Source organism: Gobio gobio (assembly GCF_949357685.1).
Source record: "Gobio gobio genome assembly, chromosome: 16".
Classification (NCBI taxonomy): domain Eukaryota; kingdom Metazoa; phylum Chordata; class Actinopteri; order Cypriniformes; family Gobionidae; genus Gobio; species Gobio gobio.
In genome coordinates this window covers 12,159,942-12,177,027 of record NC_137109.1, presented here as the reverse complement: position 1 = coordinate 12,177,027, position 17,086 = coordinate 12,159,942, and the positions used below count along the sequence as shown (strand labels likewise).

At 40.1% G+C, this 17,086-nt stretch overlaps 1 protein-coding gene across 1 annotated transcript in view; it reads left to right on the top strand.

The window, feature by feature from the left end:
* gabra4 (gamma-aminobutyric acid type A receptor subunit alpha4) overlaps positions 1–17,086 on the top strand; it is a gene marked incomplete at its 3' end in the record, with an annotated part of 82,348 nt that overhangs the window by 25,758 nt on the left and 39,504 nt on the right. The window contains exon 9 of the mRNA XM_079838529.1: positions 363–515. Within this exon, the coding sequence (XP_079694655.1) occupies positions 363–515 (153 nt within the window). The remainder of the gene's footprint in view (positions 1–362; positions 516–17,086) is intronic.

The window sequence follows — 17,086 nt, the reverse complement described above, 5'->3', positions numbered from 1 at the left end:
CAAAACGGCTTGGTTTTTTAGAGCAACCGTGCGCCTCAGTTAAACAGAAGGGGGGGGGGGGGGGGGGGGGCAATGCCAATTGTTTATTTATTTATTACATCTTTCTTATCAAAATTACATAAGAGATTTGGAGCATTCAGCGTTCAGCGTGATGACTGGAGCTCCGGTTCCCAATACGGCTCCAAGCCTCATTCTGTTAAAATAAGATGAATCTGCCAGCGCAGCTTAACAGCCAGAAAACTTTGCCGTTCAGCCAAAATAAGTCTGCCGTGGTGACAGACTGTCATTCTGACCTTGTTCCTATGCTTGTTCGCTTTCAGGATTATAAGGCACTTCCTGTTTCTGTTTCTCTACCCTTTCAGGTGAATATGTGGTAATGACGGTCTACTTCCACTTGAAACGGAAAATGGGCTACTTCATGATTCAGACGTACATCCCCTGCATCATGACTGTAATCCTTTCCCAAGTGTCTTTCTGGATAAATAAGGAATCCGTACCCGCCAGAACTGTCTTTGGTATGTGTTACTCTCAAATCTTCTGCACTGTTTCCCCTCTTTGAGCCGCCAACACCATTTTCATGCAAATATGGAGAAGAGAGCTGTTTCCTTCTGTCACATTTCCCTCTATCCATTTCTCATTTATTATACTTCTCTTCCTTCTCTCTTAATGTTTTGTTTTATTCTGCTGTGTGTACTGCTGGGTTAATTTCTTAGTTAACCTCAGGTAAAGGCCACTTTTGAAAATTGGTTAGCATCACTTTCTTCCCAGATTGCATTGCTAAGGATATACAGTGTGGAATTGGGCCGTGTTAGAGATGCAACATTAAATTGTTTAGCAAATGACAACCGATTATGAACTGCGTTTAAACTGGTGTCATTAAATATTCATGTTCTTTGTACAGTCATAAAAAACGCACACTTTCATGTGGAGGTTTGACATTTCTGACATTTTCTTTCTTCTTTGTCTTGCATTGATGGCCTGTTTGATGTGAACAGTAGTTTTTTTTTGCATGCTCATATTTACATAGATGGACAAGCCAAAAGGTACAATATCGTTTAAAAATTGTTCTTTGAAGAAGAAGAAGTATTACTTTTATTCAGCAAAAGCATTACATTTATCAAAAGTGACAATAAATAAAATTTTAATGTTACAAAAGATTTCTATTTTAAATAAATGCAGTTTAAAATTTAATTAAACAGCACAGCTGTTTTCAACATTGATTATAATCAGAAATGTGTCTTGAGCATCAAATCATCATATTATAATGATTTCTGAAGGATCATGTGAGTGATGATGTTGAATATTCAGCTTTGCATCACAGGAATTACATTTTAAAATCTACTCAAGTAGAAAACAGTTATTTTAAATAGTAATGACATTCACAGTATTACTGTTTTTCTTTAGACTGGATAAACCCAGCCTGATATGCCGTCGATTTGATTTCGCCCCCTGCAACTCAGTCTGGAAACCTGTACATTCATTTCTACTGCTTCTGATACACTTTTGCGGGAACCAATCACAGACTGGCTTATCCGACTGGTGCACTATTGGTGGGTTTAACACGATGACGGATAGAGAAGCGATGGGTCGTTGCCCGTTGATCACGCCTCTTGTGGTCTGATTGGTTGATGGATTATCCAATTGCATACAGAGTCATTTGAATTATGCTCGTTTATCACGCCTCTTGTGGTCTGATTTGTTGAAGGACTATCCAATTGCATACAGAGTCATTTGAATTATGTTAGTTTATCATGCCTCTTGTGGTCTGATTGGTTGAAGGACTATCCAATTGCATACAGAGTCATTTAATTTATGCTCGTTTATCACACCTCTTGTGCAGTAGAAAATACATAGCAGAATCCCAAGACCAATGTTCAATCTTAAATTGAGCTTGTTCTGGTGATAGTCAGACAAGTTTTTTCTTATATTTTTGTTTAAATAATGCAACTCAGTCTGCCAGTAACGCTCTGCATAGTTCCTGTCTCTATCAAGCCCCTCCTTTCAAAAAGCGCAATGTGCTCTGGTTGGTCGGCTGTTTGAGTGTGTTTGTCAAGTCAAGTCAAGTCAAGTCAACTTTATTTATATAGCGCTTTTAACAATCTAGATTGTTTCAAAGCAGCTTTACAGTGTTAAACAGGAAAATAATGCAGCATAATTTTATTCAGCTGTATAGCCATTCTGGAAAAATTTCAAGTATCATACAGTGACAGTGTGGGCTTTAGATCAATAATTTGATCAGTAATTTAGTTTAAATGGTTAATTTAGTTTATTATTTAGATGTATTTCGATGTTTAGTTGAAAAATTTTAGTGTCCCCAACTGAGCACGCCAAGCCAGAGGCAACAGTGGCAAGGAAACCAAAACCCCATTAGGTGACCTAATGGAGAAAAATAAACCTTGGGAGAAACCAGGCTCAGTCGGGGTGCCAGTTCTCCTCTGGCCAATTAACAAACAGCGTATTATTATTATTATTCTGGCAGTTTTACAGCTCGGGGGACCGGGGGCAACATGCTGGAGACGGGTTTATTGAGGATGATGTTGATTAAATAATTATTAAAGTGCAATATTCGAATGATCGGAGGCAACACGCTGGAGGCGGGTTTATTGAGGATGACATATCGATTTAAGTATTATTTAATTGTAATATTCGAACATTCTGTGTCAACACGCCGGAGACGGGTTTATTGAGATGCCGTGTCGATGAGGCAGTTGCAGGGGGAGTCTAATCACGGTCTCCCAGACACTTCGGGGTCCTGTGTTGGTCTTCTCTGGGCGCAGGTCCACCATCTGAACTGGATACGGCCCGGATCCGGCTGACTGCAGTAAACCTCGGGATAAAACAGAGAGACTATCATTAGCGTAGATGCCATTCTTCTGATGATGTAACGAGTACATCAGGTGTTATGGGAAGTGTTCCCGGTTCCGGCTGACCTAGTTAATGCAGCCTAACAATCATTTCATTGAAAAAGTGTTTTATGTGTATGCCACAGTAAAGAGATGTGTTTTTAGTCTAGATTTAAACTGACAGAGTGTGTCTGCTTCCCGAACAATGTTAGGAAGACTGTTCCAGAGTTTAGGTGCTAAATAGGAAAACGATCGACCGCCTGCAGTTGATTTGGATATTCTCGGTATGATCAACTGGCCAGAATTTTGAGACCGCAGTAGACGTGATGGAGTATAATATGTTAAGAGCTCGCTCAAGTATTGGGGAGCTAAACCATTTAGTGCTTTGTAAGTAATAAGTAAGATTTTAAAATTTATGCGATGTTTAATAGGCAGCCAGTGCAGTGTTGACAGAACTGGGCTAATATGGTCATACTTCCTGGTTCTAGTAAGAACTCGAGCTGCTGCATTTTGGACCAGCTGGAGTTTATTTATTAAGCGAGCAGGGCAACCACCCAGTAGAGCATTACAATAATCTAACCTTGAGGTCATGAACGCATGAACTAACTGTTCAGCATTTTGCATTGAGAGCATGTGCCGTAATTTAGATATATTTTTAAGATGGTAGAAAGCAGTTTTACAGATGCTAGAAACGTGGCTTTCAAACGAAAGATTGGTATCAAAGAGCACACCCAGGTTCCTCACTGACAACGAGGACTTGACAGAACAGCCATCAAGTGTTAGACAGTATTCTAGGTTACTACTTGTGGAGCTTTTTTGTCCAATAATTAAAAATTCAGTTTTTTCTGAATTGAGTTGCAGGAAATTACCAGTCATCCAATTTTTTATATCAGCAATGCATTACGTTAATCTTGTAAATTGGTAAGTTCCGTCAGGGCGTGAAGAAATATAGAGCTGAGTATCGTCAGCATAACAATGAAAACTAACGCCATGCTTCCTAATGATATCTCCCAGTGGTAGCATGTACAGGGTGAAGAGTAGCGGTCCTAGCACTGAGCCTTGTGGTACTCCATACTGAACTTGCGATCGGTGTGACATATCTTCATTTACTACTACAAACTGATAACGGTCGCATAGGTATGATTTAAACCATGATAATGCAGTTCCACTAATACCTACATAATTTTCGAGTCTATTCAAAAGAATGTTGTGGTCGATAGTATCAAATGCAGCGCTAAGATCGAGTAACACTAATAGAGAGATACAGCCACGATCGGATAATAAGAGCAAATCATTTGTAACTCTGACGAGAGCAGTCTCAGTGCTATGATACGGTCTAAATCCTGACTGGAAATCCTCACAGATACCATTTCTTTCTAAAAAGGAACATAATTGTGAAGACACTGCCTTTTCAAGTATTTTTGACAGAAAGGGTAGATTTGAGATTGGTCTATAATTGACTAAATCTGTAGGATCAAATTGCGTTTTTTTAATAAGTGGTTTAATAATAGCCAACTTAAAAGTTTTCGGTACATATCCTAATGACAAAGATGAATTAATGATATTAAGAAGAGGATCTATGACCTCTGGTAGCATCTCTTTTAATAGCCTAGTTGGTATAGGGTCGAGCATACATGTTGTCGATTTTGATGATTTAACGAATTTAGCCAATTCTTCTTCTCCTATAGCAGTGAATGAGTGTAATTTTTCCTCAGTGACACTACAATGCTCTGTCTGATGTGATGCTGTATTAGACGGCTGCATGGTTAAAAAATTTTTCCGAATATTATCAATCTTACATGTGAAGAAGTTCATAAAGTCATTACTGCTGTGCTGTTTACAATCATCAGAAGTTGAAGCTTTATTTTTGGTTAATTTAGCCACTGTATCGAATAAATACCTTGGGTTGTGTTTGTTTTCTTCCAAGAGAGTTGAGAAATAAGCAGATCTAGCAGTTTTTACAGCCTTTCTGTATGTGATCATGTGCTCTTTCCACGAATTACGAAATACCTCTAATTTTGTTTTCTTCCAGCTGCGCTCCATTTTTCTGGCTGCTGTTTTAAGGGCCCGGGTGTGCTCGTTGTACCACGGCGTTGGACTATTTTCTTTAATCTTCTTTAAGCGCAGAGGAGCAACTGTGTCTAAAGTACTGGAAAAGAGAGAGTCAATAGTTTCTGTTGCAACATCGAGTTCTTCTATAATATCTGGGATGCTGAGCAGATGATACTGATGAGGGAGATTATTTAAAAAGCAATCTTTAGTAGCGGCAGTGATTGTCCTGCCATTTTTAAAGCGAGGGGGCGGCTTTGCAACCTTAGCTAAATTAAGTATACATGATACTAAGTAATGATCTGAGATGTCATCGCTCTGCTGCAGAATTTCAACGGTATCAACATTTATTCCATGTGACAATATTAGGTCTAAAGTATGATTATGGCGATGAGTGGCTCCTGACACGTGTTGCCTAACTCCAATAGAGTTTAGTGTGTCTTTAAATGCTAATCCCAATACGTCTTTTCCGTTGTCTACATGGATATTAAAATCACCAACAATTAGTACTTTATCTACGGCCAGTACTAACTCTGATAGAAAATCAGCAAATTCTTTGATAAAGTCTGTATTATGCCCAGGTGGCCTGTATACAGTAGCTAACACAAATGTTGAACGGGTTTTATCATGTACACTACATAGTGTTACATAAAGCACCAAAACTTCGAAGGAATTATATTTGAAACTAGACTTCTGAGTAATACTGAAGATATTATTATAAATTACAGCAACCCCTCCCCCTTTACCTTTCAGACGCGGCTCATGTTTATAACAATAATCTTGGGGGGTGGACTCATTTAAGGTAATGTAGTCGTCAGGTTTTAGCCAGGTTTCTGTCAAACAGAGCACATCTAGATTATTATCTGTAATAATATCATTAACAATAAGCGCTTTTGGGGAAAGGGATCTAATATTCAGCAACCCAAGCTTTATCAATTGTTCATCTGTATTATATATTTTGTTTATTTGTTGGACGTCAATTACATTTTTACTGTTGAATGGTTTTGATGTTTTTTTGTATTTACTAATTCGGGGAACAGACACAGTCTCTATATGATAATATCTAGGTGAAAGAGTCTCTATGTGCTGGGATTTATCTGACTCCGGTAACGTGAGACAGCTAGCAGACGGTCGGTTTAGCCAGTCCGTCTGCTTCCTGACCTGGGCCCTAGTGAGTCAAGGTTTAGCTCTAAGACTATGTGCCAGATTACTAGAGAGAAGAGCGGCACCACCCCAAGAGCGATGGATGCCATCCTTCTTCAACAGGTCAGGTCTGCCCCAAAAACTTTTCCAATTGTCTATGAACCCTATGTTATTTTGCAGACACCACTTAGACAACCAGCCATTGAGTGATGATAGTCTGCTAACTATCTCATCACTCCTTTTTGCCGGGAGCGGTCCAGAACAAAAAACAGCCTCAGACATCGTACTAGCGAGTTCACACACCTCTTTAATGTTAATTTTGGTGATCTCCGACTGGCGAAGTCGAACATCATTAGTGCCGACGTGAATAATAATCTTAGAGATTTTACGATTAGCTTTAGCCAGCACTTTTAAATTTGCTTTGATGTCAGGTGCTCTGGCTCCCGGTAAACAAGTGACTATGGTGGCTGGTGTCTCTATCTTCACGTTCCGTGTAATAGAATCGCCAATGACTAGGGCACTTTCAACAGGATACTCAGTGGGTGCTTCACTGAGAGGGGAGAACCTGTTTGATGTTCTAACCGGAACGGAAAAGCGGTTCTTTGGTCTGCGACTATGCTGCCTCACTGTTACCCAGTTGCCCTGCTGCGAGGGCCCTGCAGCAGGAACCGAAGAATGTACAGAGTTCACTAAGCTATTCGCATCCAAATCAGTGTCTAAAGCTGTTACATCCTCACTACTCTCAGATAAAGTATGGATGCGTGTTTCTAATTCTGAAATCTTCTCCGTCAGCCTAACTATCTCCTTACATTTATCACATGTGAAGCCCTGTTCGCCAGCGGAGAAGCCTACACTAAACATGCGACATGCAGTGCAGGTGATAATGACAGGAGAAGACATGACTTACCGTGTTTGTTGATTAATCCAATTTACCACTTACCACAATCGTTTGCTGGACACAATTTACTAATCCAAGTTATGAAAAAAAAGGGAGGCCCGGGTGCAGAGATAACAAGCTAACAGGCTAGCAAAATGCTAACGTGTGATGGTGATTTAGATTAAAAGCTAGCGATGTCAAATTTAACGTGATAGGCAATTTTTAAACAATGTATGGTGATGAGTAAGTTATATTTAGCAGTAGAAGAAAGAGGAAATATCAAAATAAAGATTCAAACGTAAGCAAGGCTCTACAGAGCTACAGACTTGAGCTACAGAGCAACAGACACAGCAGGCAGACAGGAGCAATCGATCAGACAAACTGACCACCAACCCTTTGTGAAATGTCACACCCCTTATCATAACCTCAATAACAACACACTACTTTTTTTCTGCTTATGTCTAAGGCGGGAATTATTTAAATGAGGAATGTGTCGTGTTCGTTCCCGGAAGAAAACTCTGTAACACTTTAATTTAGGGTCAAATTCTCACTATTAACTAACTATTAACTATGGCTTTTAATAAAGGCCTTCTGAAGCAAAGAAAATTCAATTCATGAAGAAAGTGTAGCTCCTCTCGGAATTTAAAACGCTTACCCTACGTCCCACGGAATTGTCGTGCCACTTACTTTTTTGTTCATAAGTTGAGTACGGAAAGTGGTCTGGTGGGAGCTAGATATTTTACTTTATAACGTGTTAAATATGGATATATTTGCTTCAGAAGGCCTTTATTATGTGGATTATTATGCCATGTGGATTACTTTTATAATGGATGGATGCATTTGTTTTGGGCTTCAAATTTTGGGCTCCCATTCCCTGCCATTATAAAGCTTGGATTAGCCAGGATATGTATTAATATAACTCTGATTGTATTCGTCTGAAAGAAGAATGCCATATACACCTAGGATAGCTTGAGTGTGAATAAATCATGGGGTAATTTTCATTTCTTGGGGAATATCCCTTTAAGACTACAATTGAGGCATTTCAGGGAGTTCAGAAACAGTGCATACTGATATAAAGAATAACTTTCTTTGAAGTGACTTTGTTCTTTGTAACTTTGCAGACCTTTTTCATGCTCAAACAGCAACATTTCACACTTAAAGTTAAAGTTAGGTCCTCTTTGATAAATCTTTTGAATGGTAGCTTATACAGTGTGAAATCAGAGGATTAATTAATAATACTAACCCAGGATAAGTGTGAAACAAGATAACCATCTACAGTATCTATCTGAAGGGTGTTTTGTTTTTGTGTTAAACTGTTAGTTTGGTTTGGCTTCAGTCTTGATCCATTTATGATGCTGTGATGCATCACAAACTACTGAATCATAACGTGTCACAAAGTGTTTCATGTCATGAGGTAATTTCGATACCCAGTACTATGAAAGAGAGAGAGAGAGAGAGAGAGAGAGAGAGAGAGAGAGAGAGAGAGAGAGAGAGAGAGTTTGTTTTTTGTGTGTTTGCGGGATGAAGTGAACACAAAACGTGAATGAGTGTGTGCTTGTTAAATTTTTTTCATGGGTTCACCTGCCCATCCAGTCTTAATAGCTAGGAGGCTCAATACCGAGGCTCAGCTTAACACCGCCCTCCTCCCTCCCCAATAGGAAGAGAAAGAATGGAATATAGGAGGAGATGAGTAGGTTTTTTAGGGAAGAATTGTCCCTGGGACAGCTCAATAACTGCTGCTCATATACGCTCAAAATTATGATTGAAAGGACTGAATGATTAGGCTCCTCCTGAACCTACCTTTGCAACTTCATTAACTGAATTACACATATATATTTTTTTTTTTACTAGTCTTAAAATGGTCATTTAAACAAACTGTCTTTATAGTTAGTTAGCACATAGTCTCTGCCTCAGACGTCACGCCCACGGACTGTAGGCTGAACGTGTGATGCATATGGCACACTTATCTGGAAACGTCAGGAGTTTCGAAGTTTTCATCTGATTGGTTGAATTCTATAGGATGTCCGTGAGACGTGTGTGTTGCGTTCTTCAACAGCCCGCTTGGAAACAAATGCTGTGACGCCAAACCCCCTCGTGGAAGAATAACGCCGTTGTGTTTACGACTGTGACAATGAGTGCTTACCAGGAACAACTAAATGCTGTATTGTCAAAAGTTTGTGAAGTTCTTGGCTCCATTGTTGCAGTAAACTTGCACAACGTTCTTGAATTAATAATAAATAGATGCACGCCGGTCTGTTATTGTAGAGACATCGGCTTTACAGTTTCATGCCCCTCTACATGATGCAGAAACAAAATTAACTGTGATTGGTTGCTTTACATATCAGTCAAACGTCGTCTTGGGCAGTCCTTTACCAATGAAAGCTGCAATTGAGTCCAGACCTTCTACCGTCAGTCTGAACGAGACTAGTTAGAACATGCCTAATACAATCTCTTAACTCACGACAAAAGCATTCACAATACATGCAATCATGTCTTTGTTTGCATACAGCCAAAAGGACGGCACAAAAAGAAAAGGATGTTTTTGTGTGTATCTTTGATGTGTGGAGTTTTACACTACTAGTTTCTTCTTCCCACTAAACTTTACTGTTCATTTCCATTGGCAGACATCGCTTTAGCACCATGTGCCAGATCACTAAACGCCCTATGTGCTGCCTCTGACCTTATCTGTCAGCTGCAAAAACGACAAAAACACATACTTACACTGACACACGCTTGTGCACGCACCTCCTGTTTCCTTCCACACTTCACCTGGGGCAATAGAGATGCTGAGAATAGCATGCTCTCATTCTCCACTGGAAAAGTGTAACAATGACCCACCTTCAGATGGCTACTAACAGAGCGGTGTGCTTGGACTCAGGCCAGAGGAGCGGATTTTCATGTCCTAGATGGAAGTGTGCTTAGTGAAGGGGTTTCTGGGTAATGACAGGGGGGGTTTTTGATGGCCGGCGCATGTACAGAATGTACGCAGCAGGAGACCACAATGATCTGTTGTTTATCTGTTCCGGGATGGCTTCCATATTTCACTTTCTCTACACATTGCTCAAGTATAGTTTGGAAAGGTTTCCTAATGGCTCAGTTACTGATTTTTTACTACCTTTGTCAGCACAATGTAGTTTGAAAGTAGTTTTGTAGAGTTTAATAAAAAGGATTTGCCTTGTTTTTTTGCCTACTTAGACCATTTAAGCTGTAAAAATAGGTCATTCAGTTATGAAGTCATGAACAGGACACTCATATACACATATACAGTATGAATGAGGTATTTTATGTAGCATTACTGCTGTACCCACAATCTCCTCAACCACCACCAGTATACAGTAAACTCATGAAGTGTGATAATATATAGCAAATCTCAACTTCCTGATTTTTTGTTTAGTTGCATAATGAAAACTATATTATCACCCAGCTGTTTATATAAAGTTGGATATATAAGTATGTCCAACTTTATCTGCAGACTTTATACAAAGTTGTGTATATATTGTAGTAAACGTTGTTTGTACGGGAAGAAGGAGGCGGGAACCGGCGGACATTCAAAATAACTTTTAATTAAACAAACACAAACTAAAATGGCGGCGACAGCCCCTCGCGGACGACTGTCGCCTACAAACAAATAAACACAAAATGAAAAGAATAAGCTGCAGCCCCTCACGGTCGACTGCAGCAACACATAACAAAACATAATTAAAATACAACATAAAATCCAGGCCTGGTCCTCTCTCGTCCCTCACTGTCGTCGCTCCTCCTTTATAGTCCCTCACTCCTCCGCGAGGGCCGAGATCGCTGCGGCGCGCAGCTGGCGCTCATCCTCCCTGATGAGCGCCGCCTCGTCCCGCCCTCACGGTCCCTCGGCCTCGCTGTTCGCCACATACCCCCAACGCCCTTCGCAGGCCGGGGGGTACTCCCGAGCCTGCGCTCTACTCCCCCCCCCCCCCCTCCCCGGGGGGGCCGATCACGGCGGCCGCGGGACCTGGGGGTAAGAACAGCAAGGTGAGAGAACGGAGCGAGGAACATGAGGAGCGACAGAGACGAGAGAGTGGAGAGAGGAGAAAAAAAATTAAAAAATTCTGGTCCGGTTCCCAGACACACTGCCGCTCGGTCCTCAGCCAGCCGAGAGGCTCTTCCTCGCTGTGCCATGCGGTGGTACTGGACGGCCGGTGGACGGCTCGACACTCCTCCGCCCCCTGGCGGCCGGCGGTGGCTCCTCCTTCTGAGGGCGGCCGGAAGCGAGTCCCCGTCCCGCGCTCCCTGCTCCTCCCCAACCTGGCGGACGGCAGCGCTCCGGCTCCTCCCCAATATGGCGGACGGCAGCAGGCTTCGGCTCCGGGCAAGTGCTGGGGACTCCTTCGCCCCCTCGACCCAGGGGCACGGCAGCGAGCTCTCCGTCCCACCGACCTTCATCCGCTCCAGCACCACCGCTTCGGGCAGCCGCTCGCGGACTTATCTCCTCCGCGCTGCCCGATCTCCGCGGCACCGCAATCCCCCTCAGCTGCGAGGGCTCTTCGACAGCATGTCCCTCCTTCCTCCAGGGCTTCGGCACCACTGTAGTAAACGTTGTTTGTACGGGAAGAAGGAGGCGGGAACCGGCGGACATTCAAAATAACTTTTAATAAATAAACACAAACTGAAATGGCGGCGACAGCCCCTCGCGGACGACTGTCGCCTACATACAAATAAACACAAAATTAAAATAATAAGCTGCAGCCCCTCACGGTCGACTGCAGCAACACATAACAAAACATAAATAAAATACAACATAAAATCCAGGCCTGGTCCTCTCTCGTCCCTCACTGTCGTCGCTCCTCCTTTATAGTCCCTCACTCCTCCTCCTTCATGGTAAAGCTGCTTTGAAATATTGTGTAAAATGCTATACAAATAAATTTGACTTGACTTGAGTCGGACCTTGAAGACATTATATGCACATTTGCTTAGAATATATTTGCATATCATATACAGTGTTCAGCCACTTGTTTTGCTCCAATGAATAAAAGTGTCATGGAGGGCATCTACATTTATTCTTAAGGTCAATTCTCGTTTGTTGGGTTTTGTTGGATCAATGTGTTACCCCCGAGGCGGCATATTGCTGTTGCTGTTGGTTAGGGTTTGTTTTCACCCAACTGAACATGTTCAATCAGTGTTTGTTGGTGTCTGTTGGTGCAGTGCAAACATGATACTGAACATTATTATTCATAAAATTATAAATCCAACTGTCAACTTGTTTGTTGCCGTTTGTCTGTGCGGTGTGAATTGGCCTTTAAAAAAATGTTTTTGCAACACTTTAAATGTAATAATAATAATAGACTTTATTATATATAGCGCCTTTAAAATGCATCTCAAAGCGCTTCACAAAACATAAAACATGCAAAAAATATAATAAAATACAAAAATACAAACATTATGAAATGTAGGATTAAATAACAATAATACGGCAATTATAAACAATTTATATAAAAGCTACCCGAAACAAATACGTTTTCAGGGAAGATTTAAAAATTCCACTTGCCTAATCTCCACAGGCAGGGAGTTCCAGAGTTTTGGAGCATTTGATGAAAAGGCCCTATCACCCTTGGATTTAAGTTTAGTTTTGGGAACAATTAAAAGGCCAGCTTCAGAGGAGCGAAGTTCACGTAGTGGTTTGTTTGGGGTTAAAAGCTCAGTGATATAAAGAGGTGTAAGACTATGCAAAGCCTTGTAGGTAAGCATTAGAATTTTAAAATCAACACGGAATCTAACAGGGAGCCAGTGCAAGGATTCAAGTACAAGGGAAATGTGATCCCCTGTCCGGTTTCCAGACAGAATTCAAGCGGCTGCATTCTGTACCAACTGTAGTTTGTTAAGGGTAACTTTTGGGACCCCGGCCAGCAAAGCATTACAGTAATCAATTCGTGAAAATACAAAGATGTTAATTAGCTTTTCAGCCACAGGTAGTGACAGCATGGGACGCAATTTGGCAATATTTCTCAGATGAAAAAAAGATGTCTTGACAGTGCTCTGAACATGAGGATCAAATGTTAGGGTACTATATTACTCCCAAATTTTTTTATTTTAAATGTACACTATGTAACTTTTGATGCTCTAGTGATTAACAAACAAAACTGCATGCATTTTGCAGAAGAACATTATTTTGGTTGTGCTTCGGCTCTGTGTGACTGCAAATGAATATGGGTTATTTCTAATAAGAGAGAGATTACCCTACTGCTCATAAACATTCCGTAGGCTTAAAAGATCTCAAGCTGATCTCAAGCTGACTAGCTGAAGACGTTACTCTAACTTTACCCAGTAATAGACACAATACTTCCTTGAAAATAAATTCCAGTACAGCGCTACAACAACCATAATGAAAAGACCCTTCATATGACAACATACGTATGACAATTTATCTATTCAATAAAATACCTTACTCACCTGTTGAGCAATACAAATGCAATCTCTGCATCGCTTTTACATTTTGAATCCCTCAATTCTTTCCATGACCTCCAAAAAGCCATGCCTATGTTGATTCTTGTTTTATTACAAGCTCTATTGCATTCTCTTTTTGTCAGCAGACTCTCCTGTTCAATGTTTTTTAAAAACCTTTCTTGCTTTGGGTTAAAGTATCTGGAGCAACTTTTCTATATTTACATAGGCCTATGACAAGACACACACGGGCGAGTGACATAAGCAATTTCCGGCAAAAACTATCCCAACAGGTATAACATCTAAACACTTAGAATAGGCTTACCTGTTACTTACTTAGTGAATCAATGATTGATGAATTTTGAACAAAAAAAAAAGTTACATAGTGTACCTTTTAAATATAACATTATAAGAGGAAAAATACAAAAACAATTTGTAGAATATGTCCAATTTAAAATGGAAATGTAAATACTGTCATTATTTACTCACCATTTACTGTACTACCTTCATATTCCTCCAAATATGTTTTTTTTTCCTATTTCTTCTGTGGAAAAAAAATAAATGTCATGAATATATAATGAAAACATATATTATATGGTGAAAAGGTGCTACCCATTTCGAAAAATGACAAAAATGTACCATAAAGCTAGTCATTATACGTTAGCCTTTTGTGTGGAACAGAATTAAATTTAAATGGTTGCGGACTGAAAATCTTGCTACCCACCTTAACTCTCAAATCTCATTTGTATTTTTGTATATTCATACTTAGCAACAAGACACATGAGAACGACATGAGAATGTTGTTTGGTGTCATTGACATAAAATCTGACACAACACATCTACACATGCCAAGTTTACATATAAGAAAGATAGCCAAAACAGTTAGTAATGACATGGGGGTGATTAAATATTGACATGTACATTTTGTAACTTTATATTCTAATCGCTGAACACATGCAGATACTTTTGGCAGAGGTCTAACATCCTTGCGTTATTCATCCTGAGGGTGGTGGAGTAATGTTGATTGACGGGCATGCATAGAAATATCTTAGGGCCCTATTTTAACGATCTAAGTGCGCCTGAAGTGCATGGACACTTAGGACGTTTCCGAATCCATTTTTGCTATAGTTTAAATAACGGAATAAACGATTGGCGCGTCAGGCGCATGATCCAAAAGGGTTGTACCTAGTCTCTTAATGATTCATGGGTGTGTTCTGGGCGTAAAGTGCTATAAACCAATCAGAGTCTCATCTCCCATTCCCTTTAAAAGCCAATTGCGCTTACACCATGGCAGATTCACTATTTACATGGTGGAATGTGCGAGGGGAAAGACTGAACGCTTCTCCAGAGAGGAATCCTTTTATCCTTAATATTTAAAAATGTTTGTGAGCTGCTGCGCGTCCCTGTGTGTGTAATAAGCAGAGTGTACCCACATTGTGCACATTATTGTGCATATTACTAACGCGCCATTTAAATAACACAAAAAATACTGTGCAATTGAATTTAGACCAGGATTTTGTTGGTCAAAAATGCAGTTGTTTTCAGTTGCCTCAAAATAGCAACATGCCAACAATGCACCTGAACACACCTTGTTTTCAGACCAGCATGCCCATGGGTGAACAGATGGGCGTGAGTGCATTTGCTATTTAAACAACGTGGTGCTGGACGTGAAAATGATAACTGCATCTGTCTGAAAATAGCAAAAAAACACTTGCGTCGCACCTGGTGTCGCATTGCCCTGGGTGTATGATAGGGCCCTTAGTATTGCCTTAACCTCTAGGAGTCTGAGCTGTTTTGGGGCCCTTTAGAAGTTTTGACATGCTCTTACATTTGTGCTTTTTTCAGTTGCTTATAAACATATTAATGGCAAAAGTTTAATTACACTGTATTCAGCACAAACTGAGCTACCATAATATGTGAGCAACATGTATATACATGCTTGTATTTTTGAGAGAAAAATGTTTATGCATGATGTTTTTTGAAAAAATTAAGGCCTGAAAACAGACAATAGATATGTGTCCACAAGACTTTTGAATAATAGATGTTGTTGCCAAGAGTTTTTGCTTCAAACTGTGAGAATCATTGAGCCTACTCATTCACATAAAACAATACACTGATTTAAAATTTGTAAGACAGTTTTCTTCACAAAGCCAGCATGTGAGGAGGCGTGATATCTAATGAATAATGATGAGTATCACCTGAGAGCACAAAATAACATAATAGCCCGCATAATGAACTGCATAATGAATGAGCTTCATACTTGACTGAGAGAGCAAAAAAATGCTCTTCTTATTTAGTTGAAATTGTACTTATCTAGTAAATGCATCTTGATTTAATAATGTTTAAATATTTAGACTAGAAACAGACAAAAATTACTAAGAAAAGCATTTTTTAAAAAACATTTTTGTAAAAAATTTTATTTAAAAAAAATAAATAAATAATAAATAATTAAAATTTACATTTACATTTACATTTAGTCCTTTAGCAGACGCTTTTATCCAAAGCGACTTACAAATGAGGGCAATAGAAGCAGCTAGAGCAGTCAAAGGGCAATATGCAAGTGCTGTAACAAGTCTCAGTTAGTCTAGAACAGAATTTTTTTTTTTTTTTTTTAAATAAATTAGACAGACAGACAATGAATAGAATGATAAGTGCTATTCTCGATCGGTCAGGTGTTGCTGGAAAAGATGTGTCTTTAAACGTTTTTTGAAAATGGCTACAGACTCGGCCGCACGAATTGAGATAGGCAGGTCATTCCACCAGGTGGGAACAGCCCAGGAAAAGGTCCGTGACAGCGATTTCATGCCTCTCTGATATGGCACCACAAGGCGTCGTTCACTGGCAGAACGCAAGTTCCTGGAGGGTGTGTAAGTCTGAACGAGCGAGTTTAGGTATATTGGTGCAGAGCCAGTGGATGTTTTGAAGGCGAGCACCAGTGTCTTGAATTTAATGCGAGCGGCTATTGGTAGCCAGTGCAGACTGATGAGGAGAGGCGTGACGTGTGCTCTCTTCGGCTCACTAAAGACCAACCTCGCCGCTGCATTCTGGATCAGTTGCAAGGGTTTGGTAGTGCATGCCGGAAGGCCCGCAAGAAGGGCATTACAGTAGTCCAGTCTGGAGAGAACAAGAGCTTGTAAAATTAAGATACAATTGATACAAAATGAAATTCACTTTAAAGAAAGCAATTCTCTTTCTACAAAACAAAACTCCAGAATCATTTCTGACAAACTTTGATATTAAATTAAAAAAATACCATTAGGCTATAATATTTAAACATCAATATGAAGCAAAATACGTTTGACTGGTACTATATTTATAGCATTTGAGCAGACATTTGCGAATAAAGCTATATTGATGTGACACTAGTAGTATATATTTTGCCTCAGAATGCAGCCATAAATCTGCCCCAATGGCTCTCAATTAGAGCATGCTGCAGTTCCATTGTTCACCACAGATTTACATTGGGAAAAATGTGGGGCACTGTACAGCTAAGGAGGGCACAGGCACCGTCTGCCCCGCTTAGTATCAGGATACATGCCTGCCAAAGCCATACACTAAATTTTTAAATATCCTGCTCACTTTGTCTTAAAATAGTTTAGAAAATAAGAAAATGTTTGTTACAGAATGCTGAGCACATTTACAATGTATTACTGATTCAGCTTATAAAGAGGTCTATGTTTTGGATGGATCATCCTTCTCAGCCAGAAGTGCACTAAAGCAAAGCTCTCACAGTACTGTGGATTCGGCAGTGGAACAGAAGCAA